Consider the following 17,500-nt stretch of genomic DNA (forward strand, 5'->3'; position numbering starts at 1 on the left):
TGTAGTATCTAAGGCTCATCATAACCAATTCTCTCTAAAAAGCATATCAAACCCCAACCATTCTAAAGAAACACAATGAAAATATATTTCTCATAGCCACGCACAGACAAATAGACAGAAAACTTCTCTCTAAAAACATATTGATCCCAATCATCCTCAAGAAATAGAAATAAAATATATCTCTGAAAGTCAAACACACACACATACACACACACACAGCAGTGATGTGCAGGTTTGGTCACAAGCTACCGAGCTGGCCTGATATTTTAATCAAGCCTGATATTTTAATCAACCCGACTGACAAAATTATACCCGACCCGCAATCCGACCCGCTTACCTCAAATTGTGACTGGGGTTTTTACTTAGGCTGCACAAAGTACAGGTCTTTATTTGGGGCAGGCTTGTATTCGAGGCAGGCCTTTATTTCTTATTAGGTGATCTGATATAGAATTTCATTCTTAGAAATAAAGTAAAAGGTTACTTATAAAATAACAACTTGCCAGACACGCCTTCATGAACAATAACAAATTAGCATAGGCTAGATAACAGCAAGTTAATGGGAGACATCCGTTTAGTTTGGAGCAGCTATGTATCAAATGCAGAAGATTTTCGGTTTGGTTTAGGGTTTAATTTACTTTTGGGCTGTGATTATATTGTTAAATGTTGGGACTGATGGACACTGAAATCTGGGGGGGTATTTGATGGTTCACTATTAAGTTTCATGTAGGCTAGTTGAAAGAGTGTCGGGATTTCCACCCGCTTATTGCTGTGAACTGTGTGCTGTGTTTAATGGAAATTGTATTGTGTAGCCAAGTACCCTAAATTGAGTTATTTTTTAATGATGTATGATTCACTTTTTATTAAATTCTTAGGCTGGAATGCCTTGCACAACAATTGTGTTTAAAAGTAGTAAGCCTGTAATTGCTTCAGCCTCTGGCTAGCTCAGAAGGGGGCAGCAAGAGACTGGTATCTTGAGAGCAACGTGTTGGAGACCCATGGTGTACAACGACTTTTCATTGGCAACAGTATTAAACCAACCAACAATATACAATATTAAGAACTCTTTTATTTCATTAAGTTAAATTGTCTTCTAGTGTTTGTGGACTGATAGTCCTACTGATAGGCAATTATTACCCCGGCTTATATTTTGGGGCCAAATCGACCACGACCCGGCTATTATCCAAGACCCGGCTATAAATAGAATCCCGGCCATAATTTAAGGATTTATGGTATTTACAAAATGTGTACTTTTGGTTATAGCCTACCATGCAGTGTGACAGTCAGTAGGCCATTTCTGTAAAACAAACTAATTTATTTGCGAAACTTTATGCATAGAACTACACACAGCTAGGCATGCAGGACATAATGTTCGCGCAGGAGAGAGAATGAGACTAGAGAGAGAATAAGAGCGCAAGCACGCACGCAAGGATTAGCTAAACACTAAGACAAGATTTCAAGGCCATGGACATACATTTTTCTTTCGAAAACAGAAATTGTGAAGGCAGCAAGATAGGCAAGAGAGATACATTGCTGGTCAAAACGTTAGCATAAGAGCTGGTTTATAATGCTGAATGAAGCACAAAGCTTTACTGAAGCACATACATACAAAGTCACAGACACAACAAACTAAGGTATGCATGCGCGAACCTATATGGCCTATGAATACCGGTAGATATGACTGTGTAGTCTGCTGTGTACCATAACATTTATTCCTGCAGGCGCCTATCTAAAAAAAAAGCAATTACAAGTTAAATATTGGTGCTAGCCTTCTTGTGATACTTTAAGTATTTTTAAAAAAGATATATTTAATTAATTTTAACTGACCAGCTTCTTTACCTTTACAAATGCTTCCAATGATGTCTTTGAAAATATTATTAAAATATTTTTTCATGACTTTTAAGTATTTTTTTAAAAGATATATTTAAGTCATCCACGAGGCTAAATGACCGAATATTATTAAAATTTTTTTTCATGACTCTTTCAGGTGGCGGTCAACCACCGCGATTACTGACACACACACACACACACACACAGAGACAAATAAACAGACAGACTGAAACCCCTCTAGGTGTCAAACACGTGATAGGTGAAGTTTTCGGGCTGGGACTTGAAGCTGAAGTTGTAGGTGCCCATGCGTCTCTTGTAGATTATGAAGCCCACCACCCCAGCCAGGAGGAACAGGAACAGCCCCACACCCAGCAGGCTAAAGCCCACCATCCGCAGGGTGTCCCGCCGCTGGGCAACAGTGCCCTCTGGAGAGAGAGAGGGAGAGAGAGAGAGAGAGAGAGAGAGAGAGAGAAATCTAACCAAGTTTGACTTTTACACTTACAAAGCAGTAACAATAACCATTGCACCTCCTCAAAGAGAGACACAGGTGTTATACTGGTGTTATACTGTAGGTGTTTTGGTCTGCCAATTCCACAGTACTTACCCTGGTTTAACCTGTGAAAGGGTCCACAGGATGCCTTTTCTGCTCCAACTAGGTTAGACAGCCGAGAGACTCCAAGTGGTCCAATTCCATTACAGTCCTGCCAGGTTAGTCCCCGGTGAAGCAAACATCATAACACTGATTAGCATATAACAACCAGTGGAGAGGCATCGTTTAAGTGACTATTCAACTGAAAATCTTTTATTCAGTCACACTGAAATCAGTCACACACATTGACTCTACTCTATTATGGTCTATTTTATGCAGGACCACTTGATTACATCTTGCACATCCAAATATCTGTATTATACTGTAGGCTTCTGCTGAAGTTGTATAGCAGAGAGGATTTAAGCGGACATTACCTATAGGGCATCATAGCACAGCAAAGAATGCCTGACCTGCTTACATACAGAAAATAAAGTCAGTCATACAGGCCTGCACGACGACTCTCCAGTCTTGAAACAAATCTGAATCTGGCAGTGCAGATAAATGACGTCCACATCCACGAGTGAGAAGATCTGGATGGCCAGAAGCGCTTTGCTGTCGTTGCCATTCTGCAGTACTGTGGTGTAGGTTTTAGGAAGAGGGCAACTGCGGACCAGACACATACAGACATCATCTCTAACAATAACCTCTCACATTGTGTATATCATTCAGGAAAAAGACAATGTTACAACGCAAAATTCATATTCTTTCATTGAATACAAGAGGGGAAACCAGGCATGAATGCCATATGGAACAGCAGTAGCGAAAGATAAACTAAATGGCTACAGTTGGCCCACGAGTTGGATCTGAGTCCAAACAGTTATGGGTTTGTCCTTGGACCATGCTACACCTTTCCACCAAGTTTCATAAAAAATTGGGCTAGTCATTTCTGCGTAATCCTGCACACACACAGATGGACAGGCAGACGGACAGATGGATAGACGGATAAACTACAATGAAAGCATTACAAATAAATAAATACACAAAGGGAAGTTTACCATAATAACAGTAAAGCTGAAGATGACATCAAAGGTTTGTTGGATATTTGTTACTCTGCTCTAGACAGTTTGTTACCTGATCATATAATGGTCAAAGAAGTGTAGTGAAGCATTACTGGACACAGCAGTCTGACCTCTTAGTGCACACGTGTAGTGCAGACACACGTACCCATTCTCCAGGAAGATATACTCCTTCGGCCCGGAAGGGTTGTTGGTGGGGGTGGCCCAGCACCTGTTGAGGACGACCTTGATCTGATGGAGGGTGGAGTTGACGCTCACCTCCACCACCACCTCCTCGTCGGGGGAGAGGGTGTAGTTCTCCGGCAGGGGCATGGTGCCGTTCAGCAGGCGAACTCTTACGTGGAAGGAGCCCGACCCCTGCACCACGTCTTTAATCATGTCATACCTTCATTAATACATAGGAACACACATTAATACACACACACACACACATTAATACACATACACACACATGCATGAAAAATACTTTTTTCTTTCTTTAGAAATGAACTGTTATTTACAGAAAACATAATAAACATAGTACAAATAACGTAAATTTAAAGAACAAAAAGGTATTGAAATGGAAAGAGCATGAGGTCCATAATAAGTGTCCCTCTGCTCTTCTGTATTTCACTGTACTGTAAATAATGAACTGAATAAAATATTACATTAATACACAGGATTAGATGTTAAAATCCCTTGTGCCAAAATCCAAGGTAAAAACACATTCAGAAGCCCCTGCTCAAGTTTAACTTTAAAAAGCACACTACCCTCAAATCCACCAACAAATGGCCACAAACACACGTTTGTATTGCCGTGGCCCTCCCTGCAACTTCTTCCCACCCACTACCCATTTTCAGGCCCTAATGATGACCTCCATTGCCATTGTAAAAGCAAGTGGGGAGATGGTACATCCGGCCATGATTCCTATCTCACTGAAGAAAACCTTCCCTTCAACATTCAGTAGACTAATTGGCCTAAATTGATTAATCTCCACTGCGTCCTTTTATTTGGGAATAAATATTCCCCCAGCCCTCCGCCAAGCCTTGGGAATACTCTGCTTTTTCCAAACTATCTTCATTAATTGCCATAGAAATCTTAAAACATCTGGTGCACTCTTATACAACCGGTAGGGCACTCCATTAGGTCCCGGGGCTGAAGAGGCCCTTGCACGTTTTATTACTTCTTGCACCTCTTTCCACCTTGGTGGACTATCGTCGCATTGGCTACTTAATTCACCAATAGGTGGGATATCCGCAGGAAGTGCCATCTCTCTGAACCTCTCCCTATCTTTGTGCACTCCCTCTAAATACTCCTCAAGCTTCTGCTTAGGTTCCAAAAGACTACCACTCTTCTGCATTACGAATAAAGACTTAACAAACTTAAATGGGTCTTTATAGAATGCTAGCCGATCTTGTGATTTCTTCTTCCTATTTTTCCTAATATTTTCATATTTTATATGTAAGTAGGCACTAGGAATAAACTCCATTTGCAAAATGATTCATGCTAGAATTTGCCCTCAGTCAGTGTGTTTGTGAATGATGTAAACCAGGTCTCCATGGCGATGGCTCCCGTGGGCGTGATCATGTTGTGTCTTACTCGTGTGGGGAGTATCCCGCAGAGATCACAATGCTGTTGATGTAGCTGCACAGGATGGGCACCTGGAGCCGCGCACTGGGCATGCTCACAGAGCCGTCGGGCCAGGTGTGGCTGCTCATGTCGTTATAGAGCGTCACCTCTGCCGTGTTATGAGTGCTGTTCTGTAAAGGGGAAGTAAAGAAGGGAGGGAGTCAGGACCAGCTACAGTACAGTGGATTATTCAAAGCTAGTTAATGGATAGATAGATAGATAGATAGATAGTTAGATAGATAGATAGATAGATAGATAGATAGATAGATAGATAGATAGATAGATAGATAGATAGATAGAATGTTCCTACCAATAACCTGTGAATATAGAGATAAGCTTCTTTACATCATTATGAGCATCATAACAAAATCATATTATGCACCATTTGGGTATTACTACCATCCATGTGATGGATTAACAGACTAAATCATTTACATCACCATAAGCTTTATGGATAAATGGTATGCAGGATACCTCTCCAGGCCCAGTCAGCCCTATGCATATATCCTCCACAACATAGCTTATTACTCTAAAGCGCTTTAGGACATTTTCATGCTGTCATGCATGCTGTTTACCCTACACACACACACACACACACACACACACACAAACATATAAACATATATACTGTATATATTTATACAGCCTAATGTATACCATACTGTACTTTGAGTGACCGTATTTAAAATGGTGCCTCCTGATATCCATATTATATAAAGTAGCTGATCATGGGTCTTACGCTCCGGAGTACTGTGGCACATTCATTCCACGCTGCCACCAGCTCCACATGGCTGTCGTTGCCTCCGTTGACCCCACACTCTGGCAGGCCCAGGTACAGCGACTCGGCCGACATGTGCTTGCCACTTAGGAAGTCCCGTGCCACCCACACAGACATGTAGCCTGCGTTGCACACCACAGTGATGGTCACCGATTGAGAGATGACCTGGATGGTCGTTGTAAGATCCGGAGACATTATTGTACTTGTGACCATAGCCTTGGTCGGGGTTGAAGTGATTGTCGTTGCTACTGCATTTGTGACTCTAGCATTAGTCGTGGATGAGGTTGAGATCACTGGTGAGATTGAGATAGTCTTTGTTGTAGTTAAAGTGGTGAAGGTTGATGGTACAGAGGCGACTGTTGCCTTAGATGTGTTTGAAGAGGTTGTGGTCACAAGTGAGTTTGTTGTAGTTGAAGAAGTTGAGGTCAGTGGTATGGTTGTGAACATCACTGAACGTGTGGTGGTGGTGTTGTCTGTTGCTTTTGTTGTTGCTGTGGCTGATATATAGGGAGTAGTAGCTATCCCTGAAGAAGAGGTCATCTGCTTGTCATTAGGTGTACTGGCCACAGGCTCCGGTGGAGTAATAGGCCCTTGAGTGGTGGGCGTGGTGATGATCATGGTGGTGATAGGTGCAGTCTCAGAGTCTGAGTCGTCAGTGCTTAGGCTTGTTGTATACACGCTCTGTGTGGTGGTGATGGGTGGAGGGAGACTCGGCACAGATGAGCTTGCACTCAGAGCTGGAGAAAAGAATTATATAAACGTATGTTTTATGAAACTTTTATCATTTTTTAATGTAAATAGCAAATAGGCAACCAGGTCAGTATTAGCATCATCCTGTTAAGGCATAGAAGTGACAGCTACTGAATACAATTAATGAGATGTCTCATGCCTCACATAGAGTGAAAATATTTCCCTTACAACTCAGAGGATGATATTCTATTTCAGTCAAGCATTTTTATATAGGCCTACCGGTATATGGTGCCAGAATCGTGTGTGTGTTTGTGTATGTGTGTGTGTGTGTGTGTGTGTGTGTGTGTGTGTGTGTGTGTGTGTGTGTGTGTGTGTGTGTGTGTAATTATGGTAAAGTAAATTAAGACAATACTGCACCTATGCAGGATCGTCCTGGCCAGCTGGGGTTAGTGTCTTCAAACCCATCATTGCAGACACAGTTATAGCCCCCCATGGTGTTGACACACTGTGCCTCAGTGGAACAGTCAACATCTCCACTGACACACTCATTCAAATCTGAAAATGAGAAACCAGGAACAGCCTAAATACCACACGCCCTGATAGGGACTGCCCCCAAAATTAAGTATATCAGCGACATCTGAGCACTCTGGCTCCAAGCCAGGAGATGCAGCAGTGGGCCTACCTTGTATGGAGGTGCTGTTACTATCTACAGCATATTTGGAGCTTTTCTGCAGAGAGGCCATGAGGGAGTGTGACAGCCCTACGATGTCCTGGTCCTCACTGGGCACAAACACAATGGAGAAGTTCACCACCACACTGCCCTGCGAGAAGCCAGTGATGACGACTCGAACCTTCCCAGACTCCACCAGGGCCTGGATATCTGAAGGGAGGGATTGCAGGATCTGCGGGAAACATTTGCTCATGGTCAAAATGGGTATTTTATAAACATGTTACACCACTTTACATTATTTATTTAAGGTATTCAAGCCATTTAACAGATAATACGATCATTTTGAATTGTCAACACATCTATCACAGTACTCAATATTTAGACCTTAAAAATATAAATGTTTAAACAAATGGTTGAGTGACAATAACAGTAAAATAAATAATGTGGTAATTGACTCAGGCAGGATCTCATTTTACCTCAGCTTGAATGCTCTGAGAGAGATTCTTATAATCAGGGCTCTCTGAATCCAGGAGGGACTCAGTGAACAGCACGTTAGTCAGACGGGCTACAGCCTGAAGGGCCTGTGCATCTGTTGGCAGACATAACACCATTTTTCATTTCAGGAGTCTGTATCAACATACACAATTTGCAAGGATGAGAGATATAGTTACTACCAATAGTTACTCTCAATACTAATAATACTGATACAATACACAACATTAACTTTTTTGTCAAATGACTCAAATGAATGCCTAAACAACAAGAAACAAACATACATATTAACAATACTTGAATACTGAATATGTGTATCTGGAAAATGGGTAACTGGTTCTGATCTTCAGTGGTCAGACTGTTAAAACTGATAAAAGTAGAAACCAAAAGAAAAAATATGCCTTGCCTGTTTTAACTCGAATCTCTACCATGGTTCCCTGAACTCCACAGGCATAAGGGATGACACAGACTCTGTAGAGGACCCCTGCCAGCAGCTGCTTCTCCTCGATTTCTGTTTCTGCTGTCTGCCAGCTACTCAGCTCACCCGAACCCTGGAGAACCATCACTTGGAAGGTAACAGGACCTGGAGGTGCTGTCGTCCAGGAGACTCTAAATGAGGAGCTTGTGATGTTGAGAGCTTTGATGCTGACGATCTCAGGCACATCTAAAAATAATAAAAGGTACAGGATAGAAAAGTAGGGAATAGAAGAGAATATAAACTGAGAGTTAAGAATGTGAGAAGTCATCCAGTCCACCACATTCCACCACTCTGTGGCAGGTTTCTATTACAATAATAAGGGGCAGCCGTGGCCTACTGGTTAGCACTTTGGACCTGTAACTGGAGGGTTGCTGGTTCGAACCCCGACCAGTAGGCACGGCTGAAGTGCCCTTGAGCAAGGCACCCAACCCCTCACTGCTCCCCGAGCGCCGCTGTTGATGCAGGCAGCTCACTGTGCCGGGATTAGTGTGTGCTTCACCTCACTGTGTGTACACTGTGTGCTGTGTGTGTTTCACTAATTCACGGATTGGGATAAATGCAGAGACCAAATTTCCCTCACGGGATCAAAAGAGTATATATACTTACATACTGTTACCATTGGGACTACCATTTCACAAATCTGGGACTACTTATTCATGTGTTAAGCTATGTTTACAAATGTGTGAAATTGTGTAAACATTGGGAAAAGACCAGGCTTCTTACTGCATGGGAAGTTGTGGGGTGGCTCAGACGTAACACTAGGAGTAGGGGGCATCTGTGGAAGAGTAGAAGAGGAAGACCCTGACCAGGGGTCACTGAGGCTGGTGGATTCATCTTGGCCTGCGATTCAAACAATACATTCAACCATCAACCACACAAGACCATCATCGCTACTGAATAGAGATTGACACACCAACACAACCACAAAGTTGTGTGTACCCATGGTCACCAGGGGTGGGAGTCCCGTGGACATGACGGTGCTGCACAGGATGGGCACCTGGAGCCGCGCACTGGGCATGCTCACAGAGCCGTCGGGCCAGGTGTGGCTGCTCATGTCGTTATAGAGCGTCACCTCTGCCGTGTTGTGAGTGCTGTTCTGTAAAGGGGAAGTAAAGAAGGGAGGGAGTCAGGACCAGCTACAGTACAGTGGATTATTCAAAGCTAGTTAATGGATAGATAGATAGATAGATAGATAGATAGATAGATAGTTAGATAGATAGATAGATAGATAGATAGATAGAATGTTCCTACCAATAACCTGTGAATATAGAGATAAGATAACAAAATCATATTATGCACCATTTGGGTATTACTACCATCCATGTGATGGATTAACAGACTAAATCATTTACATCACCATAAGCTTTATGGATAAATGGTATGCAGGATACCTCTCCAGGCCCAGTCAGCCCTATGCATATATCCTCCACAACATAGCTTATTACTCTAAAGCGCTTTAGGACATTTTCATGCTGTCATGCATGCTGTTTACCTACACATACACACACACACACACACACACACAAACATATAAACATATAAACTGTATATATTTATACAGCCTACTGTACTGTACTTTGAGTGACCGTATTTAAAATGGTGCCTCCTGATATCCATATTATATAAAGTAGCTGATCATGGGTCTTACGCTCCGGAGTACTGTGTCACATTCATTCCATGCTGCCACCAGCTCCACATGGCTGTCGTTGCCTCCGTTGACTCCACACTCTGGCAGGCCCAGGTACAGCGACTCGGCCGACATGTGCTTGCCACTTAGGAAGTCCCGTGCCACCCACACAGACATGTAGCCTGCGTTGCACACCACAGTGATGGTCACCGATTGAGAGATGACCTGGATGGTCGTTGTAAGATCCGGAGACATTATTGTACTTGTGACCATAGCCTTGGTCGGGGTTGAAGTGATTGTCGTTGCTACTGCATTTGTGACTCTAGCATTAGTCGTGGATGAGGTTGAGATCACTGGTGAGATTGAGATAGTCTTTGTTGTAGTTAAAGTGGTGAAGGTCGATGGTACAGAGGCGACTGTTGCCTTAGATGTGTTTGAAGTGGTTGTGGTCACAAGTGAGTTTGTTGTAGTTGAAGAAGTTGAGGTCAGTGGTATGGTTGTGAACATCACTGAACGTGTGGTGGTGGTGTTGTCTGTTGCTTTTGTTGTTGCTGTGGCTGATATATAGGGAGTAGTAGCTATCCCTGAAGAAGAGGTCATCTGCTTGTCATTACGTGTACTGGCCACAGGCTCCGGTGGAGTAATAGGCCCTTGAGTGGTGGGCGTGGTGATGATCATGGTGGTGATAGGTGCAGTCTCAGAGTCTGAGTCGTCAGTGCTTAGGCTTGTTGTATACACGCTCTGTGTGGTGGTGATGGGTGGAAGGAGACTCGGCACAGATGAGCTTGCACTCAGTGCTGGAGAAAAGAATTATATAAACGTATGTTTTATGAAACTTTTATCATTTTTTAATGTAAATAGCAAATAGGCAACCAGGTCAGTATTAGCATCATCCTGTTAAGGCATAGAAGTGACAGCTACTGAATACAATTAATGAGATGTCTCATGCCTCACATAGAGTGAAATTATTTCCCTTACAACTCAGAAGATGATACTCTATTTCAGTCAAGCATTTTTATATAGGCCTACCGGTATATGGTGCCAGAATCGTGTGTGTGTTTGTGTATGTGTGTGTGTGTGTAATTATGGTAAAGTAAATTAAGACAATACTGCACCTATGCAGGTTCGTCCTGGCCAGCTGGGGTTAGTGTCTTCAAACCCATCATTGCAGACACAGTTATAGCCCCCCATGGTGTTGACACACTGTGCCTCAGTGGAACAGTCAACATCTCCGCTGACACACTCATTCAAATCTGAAAATGAGAAACCAGGAACAGCCTAAATACCACACGCCCTGATAGGGACTGCCCCCAAAATTAAGTATATCAGCGACATCTGAGCACTCTGGCTCCAAGCCAGGAGATGCAGCAGTGGGCCTACCTTGTATGGAGGTGCTGTTACTATCTACAGCATATTTGGAGCTTTTCTGCAGAGAGGCCATGAGGGAGTGTGACAGCCCTACGATGTCCTGGTCCTCACTGGGCACAAACACAATGGAGAAGTTCACCACCACACTGCCCTGCGAGAAGCCAGTGATGACGACTCGAACCTTCCCAGACTCCACCAGGGCCTGGATATCTGAAGGGAGGGATTGCAGGATCTGCGGGAAACATTTGCTCATGGTCAAAATGGGTATTTTATAAACATGTTACACCACTTTACATTATTTATTTAAGGTATTCAAGCCATTTAACAGATAATACGATCATTTTGAATTGTCAACACATCTATCACAGTACTCTGTAATTAATCAACTTTAAAATACATTGAATATTTAGACCTTAAAAATATAAATGTTTAAACAAATGGTTGAGTGACAATAACAGTAAAATAAATAATGTGGTAATTGACTCAGGCAGGATCTCATTTTACCTCAGCTTGAATGCTCTGAGAGAGATTCTTATAATCAGGGCTCTCTGAATCCAGGAGGGACTCAGTGAACAGCACGTTAGTCAGACGGGCTACAGCCTGAAGGGCCTGTGCATCTGTTGGCAGACATAACACCATTTTTCATTTCAGGAGTCTGTATCAACATACACAATTTGCAAGGATGAGAGATATAGTTACTACCAATAGTTACTCTCAATACTAATAATACTGATACAATACACAACATTAACTTTTTTGTCAAATGACTCAAATGAATGCCTAAACAACAAGAAACAAACATACATATTAACAATACTTGAATACTGAATATGTGTATCTGGAAAATGGGTAACTGGTTCTGATCTTCAGTGGTCAGACTGTTAAAACTGATAAAAGTAGAAACCAAAAGAAAAAATATGCCTTGCCTGTTTTAACTCGAATCTCTACCATGGTTCCCTGAACTCCACAGGCATAAGGGATGACACAGACTCTGTAGAGGACCCCTGCCAGCAGCTGCTTCTCCTCGATTTCTGTTTCTGCTGTCTGCCAGCTACTCAGCTCACCCGAACCCTGGAGAACCATCACTTGAAGGTAACAGGACCTGGAGGTGCTGTCGCCCAGGAGACTCTAAATGAGGAGCTTGTGATGTTGAGAGCTTTGATGCTGACGATCTCAGGCACATCTAAAAATAATAAAAGGTACAGGATAGAAAAGTAGGGAATAGAAGAGAATATAAACTGAGAGTTAAGAATGTGAGAAGTCATCCAGTCCACCACATTCCACCACTCTGTGGCAGGTTTCTATTACAATAATAAGGGGCAGCCGTGGCCTACTGGTTAGCACTTTGGACCTGTAACTGGAGGGTTGCTGGTTCGAACCCCGACCAGTAGGCACGGCTGAAGTGCCCTTGAGCAAGGCACCCAACCCCTCACTGCTCCCCGAGCGCCGCTGTTGATGCAGGCAGCTCACTGTGCCGGGATTAGTGTGTGCTTCACCTCACTGTGTGTACACTGTGTGCTGTGTGTGTTTCACTAATTCACGGATTGGGATAAATGCAGAGACCAAATTTCCCTCACGGGATCAAAAGAGTATATATACTTACATACTGTTACCATTGGGACTACCATTTCACAAATCTGGGACTACTTATTCATGTGTTAAGCTATGTTTACAAATGTGTGAAATTGTGTAAACATTGGGAAAAGACCAGGCTTCTTACTGCATGGGAAGTTGTGGGGTGGCTCAGACGTAACACTAGGAGTAGGGGGCATCTGTGGAAGAGTAGTAGAGGAAGACCCTGACCAGGGGTCACTGAGGCTGGTGGATTCATCTTGGCCTGCGATTCAAACAATACATTCAACCATCAACCACACAAGACCATCATCGCTACTGAATAGAGATTGACACACCAACACAACCACAAAGTTGTGTGTACCCATGGTCACCAGGGGTGGGAGTCCCGTGGACATGACGGTGCTGCACAGGATGGGCACCTGGAGCCGCGCACTGGGCATGCTCACAGAGCCGTCGGGCCAGGTGTGGCTGCTCATGTCGTTATAGAGCGTCACCTCTGCCGTGTTATGAGTGCTGTTCTGTAAAGGGGAAGTAAAGAAGGGACCAGCTTGGTAGGACCAGCTTGGTAGGACCAGCTTGGTAGAAAACTGCAATGCTCATGCAGTTTTACTTTTTTGTTCATGCATTTATAAATTGTTGCTGTAAACATGATACCAAGCCCTTAGAGAGGACATAATTCTAAAATAATATCCTACATTATTTGAGTATTAATACCAAACATGTCCTAGATTATTAGACAATATGTTTTACATATAAGCTTTATAGATGAATGTTATACGGAATGTCATTTATGATGTTATATTTATGAAAAAATAAAAAATACATTGTAAAAAAACAATTAATTGTAAAATTAACTGTATGCTGTACTCCATACTCCACACAAACACACATACGTATACAGTAGCTGGTCATGGGTCTTACACTCATCAGTACTGTGTCACATTCATTCCATGCTGCCACCAGCTCCACATGGCTGTTGTTGCCTCCGTTGACTCCACACTCTGGCAGGCCCAGGTACAGCGACTCGGCCGACATGTGCTTGCCACTTAGGAAGTCCCGTGCCACCCACACAGACATGTAGCCTGCGTTGCACACCACAGTGATGGTCACCGATTGAGAGATGACCTGGATGGTCGTTGTAAGATCAGGAGACATTATTGTACTTGTGACCATAGCCTTGGTCGGGGTTGAAGTGGTTGCCGTTGCTACTGCATTTGTGACCCTAGCATTAGTTGTGGATAAGGTTGTGATCACTGGGGAGTTTGAGATAGTCTTTGTTATGGTGCCCGTAGCTTTGGTCAGGGTTGAAGTGATTACAGTGCCTGCTGTCGTGGGAGAAGGTGGCTCAGTGGTTGTGCTTTTGCTGTGGTTGGCGGAGCTGCACATGTACGAGCCCACCGTGTTGATGCAGACTGAGTGGGGAGGACACTTACTCAGCTCCCTATGGGCACAATCATCCATATCTGCCCAGAGAGAACACATGTCAATTAGTGACAGGGAAAAAGGGAGTGTGCTGGAGAGAGAGAAAGAGAAAGAAAGCATGTTTTTATGTGTTAGTGAAATAGACATTTTGTGTGTGTGTGTGTGTGTGTATGTGTTTGGTGTGTGTGGTTGTATTGGTGTGTAGCTGGACAATAAAAATAGCTGTCCTAGCAAAACAACTAGCAAATTCATGATCTTGAAGCCACGTATAATAAGTGCAATCCCTAGCATTCTCAGTATATGCTTAATGTGTATTGTATTGAGTGATAAGAGTGCTGACCTTGTACTGTCACAGCCACCACCTCCTCTATGTGTCTGAGCAGAGACTGAAGCCTCCTGGAGACGTCTGCCAGGACGAGAGCCCAAGAGGAACCGATGAGAAGCGAGGAGGAAGTGATGTGGGGACCAGCAGACCATGAGACAACATGGCGCACAGACATGTCAGAGTAATTCAAGGCCCCAGTCACCTGCACAGAGGGCACACAGTCAAGAAAACAAGTAATTTAGGGAAGTCAAGCAAAAACATATAGATTGTGGTAAATCACAGGACATCTTTATATTGTGTAATCACCATGCATGTCAGTTGCTTTTGGGGATAAAAAAAATAGTGGCACAATGACATGATTAAAATCCAGTTAAACTTTATCTCTGTTTCTCACTCACCACAGAGTGCAGCAGCCGCATGTGGTTTAACAGGCCCTTCTCAGTCGCAATCATCTCCTGATAGTCTATCTTTACCGTTACAGTTGCATTGAAGCACCATCCTTGTTCAGCTTAAGAGCAAAAAACATTTGTCTTGATTTACAGGAATGTTAATCCCAGAATTCCTAATATCCCATATACACTACTACAGAATCAATCAATCAATCAATCAATTGTGAATCACTACTTAGTTGATTAATTAACAAAATGTCAAATTAATCTCATTATTAACAATCTAATTAATTGGTTTAATTGACGATAAAAAACATGGTAAGCACCTGGAGGCTGTGGGTCAGCACAGTAGCGTCCACCTGTAGCGGGGCAGCACTTCTGCCAACCGGGGCAGTCTGTGTCCAAGCCACACTGTGGTTGAGATGCACAGTGGGAGCCATTGGGCCAAGCCTCCGGACAGAACCCTGGTTTGGCAGTGAACTCCGCACTGCAGTTCAGAGCTAAAGAGCAACCGACAGAGAGACATTATGCAGATGTGAGCACACCTGACATGTGCGTAGAGTCTGATGAAAAGGTGACATTCCCAGTATTGGCCGATAGCCAGTTTGAACAGAAATAGCGGCACAGGACAACAAAGCAGAGTGGCCAAACCACATATCGGTTAAGAAAAGGTAGCTGAAATCAGTTTAAAAATCAAGCTTTTACAGGCTGTCAAAACCAAGTCTTGTGTGTCAGCCAAATACTATTTATGGGACCATTTTGAGGCCTTTGGACAACTTTAGAAGCAAGTATGATATCCCTCAGCACTTTGTTGATGTAAGATAAAATAAGATTATGTTGGTGGTAATTGTTTGGTACAGCAAGAAGATGGCTCATTCCAATGAAAAAGAGGTCAAAAAGAAAGGTCCAAGAGGTTTCTGTGTTGCTGTGCTGTTTTTGATTATATGGACCTGTGGCCTACATTAAATACTGGAGAAGAATATTCATGAGTCCAGACCTCATATCACCATATCTCACAACATAGCAAAAGTGAGACTAAATTCACAGAGCCATCTCATGTAGTTTTGGCATTATGCTTACAAACAGACAGTTGTTGGATTCTCTGGTTGTTGCGTTGTGTTTTAGTTTTAATGTCTGTATTAGAGATGGTCAATAAAGCTTGACGGCTGGATCAGGATCGGCGATTAGATGATTATTGTAGATGGTACAATAATGGATAACAGAACACAGGCTAAGTCTCGAACAGTAAAACTGTGCAGAGTCTAACAGTTGTGGTTGTAATTAGAAGCGGCTACTGAGCTTCCCGACAGAAGATGCTCCTCGAGTCGCTTCCTCGATCCGTCTCAGAGTCAAAACCTAAGACAAAGCCTGTTATACTAAAACATGCAAACGTAAATCATGCCAACGTGGCAGGTGCTCTGGCTAGATGGAGATACTAGCCCGAACAGGACGACATGCTGTCTCCCTCGGCCCATGTTATCACTGATGTTCCTTGGATGTTCCTAAACACCGGGCTGTATGATCTTCCTGCTGGTACACAGGTCTAAGGCACAGTTATGTACAATGGTATGGACCTCTCCCCGTTGTATACTACACACAGAAGTAACATATGAACACATCAGAATACAGTAAGGATACCCCAGAATTCTACACAGTCAAACAAACAGACAAAGAGACAGACAAATTTGCATGGAAAACATAACCTCCTTGGGGGACGTGATGAATCATTGTGCCTTTATTACATTTTGGTCTTTAGCAGACCCTTTTATCCAATGTGACCTACATGACCTTGGTGTTATTAACAACTCACTACCTGCTTTAGCAGCTGTGATTCAGGAAGAAGGCTACTTACGCAAAGCACAGTAACTGCCCACTTGTTCATAGCCAGGGCAGCACTGCATAACCTCCCTGTGTAGGCTGATGGGATGAGAGCGGTAAGCCACTCTGTAAAGGGTCACCTCACAGGTCCTCCAGGGCAGCCAGCCGCCACAGGACCTCCTCTGAGTGTACGGCGTCTTGTACGACAACACTGAACTCATGACTGTGGTCTGATTCACAGCACAGAGGTAATAGCCTGTCATAGACAGCTCATATCCTGAAAAGTAGTCAGCAGGAACAGTTCATGGTGAGGTGGGGATAACATGTAGCAGATATAGGGCAGCACTCTTCAGGGACCGCTATGATTTGATCAGTACTTACAGTTCATCTAAGCTGAAAATGAGCTTCTAATTAGCAAAACAAAACACTACATGGATTGTTCGTCAAATTAAAAACACCTTAGTGCTTAATGAATTGGATAGATTACTGTAATTATATTAATAATACCTCCCATTTTGTGACAAAACTGCATATGAGACATCTTGTGAACATAAACCAATGACAGATTTTAAATGTGTAAAATGACATAGGCTATTGAAAAAGGAGTATAGTATGTCAACAGAATAAGAAGCAGACATAACAAAGTTTACATAGACATCCTTTACCTTTAGAGTGAGTATTATGTCCACGAACAAAACCAACGGTGAATACAGCCAGCCAGACAGAGACACTGTGATGCATTTTGTGGCGATAGGATTTTGTTTGAGAATCATGCTAAAACCATGCTGCGTTGTACAGACATTTCCTCAACAGATGAGAGACAAGAAA

At 43.1% G+C, this 17,500-nt stretch overlaps 1 protein-coding gene across 1 annotated transcript; it reads right to left on the minus strand.

The window, feature by feature from the left end:
* Nucleotides 1–2,011: 2,011 nt before the first annotated feature.
* Nucleotides 2,012–17,186, minus strand: umodl1 (uromodulin-like 1). The gene is made up of 24 exons (XM_048267113.1): nucleotides 17,180–17,186; nucleotides 16,707–16,949; nucleotides 15,181–15,354; nucleotides 14,864–14,973; nucleotides 14,481–14,667; nucleotides 13,640–14,181; nucleotides 13,080–13,236; nucleotides 12,864–12,980; nucleotides 12,246–12,326; nucleotides 11,156–11,353; nucleotides 10,891–11,028; nucleotides 9,797–10,572; nucleotides 9,088–9,244; nucleotides 8,872–8,988; nucleotides 8,077–8,334; nucleotides 7,655–7,767; nucleotides 7,191–7,410; nucleotides 6,926–7,063; nucleotides 5,780–6,555; nucleotides 5,011–5,171; nucleotides 3,581–3,817; nucleotides 2,860–3,019; nucleotides 2,432–2,528; nucleotides 2,012–2,252 (listed from the first exon to the last, which is right to left on the minus strand). Exons 1-24 carry the CDS (start codon nucleotides 17,184–17,186, stop codon nucleotides 2,065–2,067), a joined length of 5,352 nt encoding a protein of 1,783 aa, XP_048123070.1. The 3' UTR covers nucleotides 2,012–2,064.
* Nucleotides 17,187–17,500: the final 314 nt, after the last annotated feature.

Source organism: Alosa alosa, chromosome 2 (genome assembly GCF_017589495.1).
Source record: "Alosa alosa isolate M-15738 ecotype Scorff River chromosome 2, AALO_Geno_1.1, whole genome shotgun sequence".
Taxonomy (NCBI): Eukaryota; Metazoa; Chordata; class Actinopteri; order Clupeiformes; family Clupeidae; genus Alosa; species Alosa alosa.

Bases quoted from the DNA above. Each gene is read 5' to 3' on its own strand.
- umodl1 (XM_048267113.1), bottom strand. The intron at 8,989-9,087 runs GTACACACAACT...TTTGAATCGCAG, and splicing joins CCCACCCCTGGTGACCATGG to GCCAAGATGAATCCACCAGC. The intron at 5,172-5,779 runs GTAAGACCCATG...TCCCCTTTACAG, and splicing joins GTGCCACAGTACTCCGGAGC to AACAGCACTCATAACACGGC.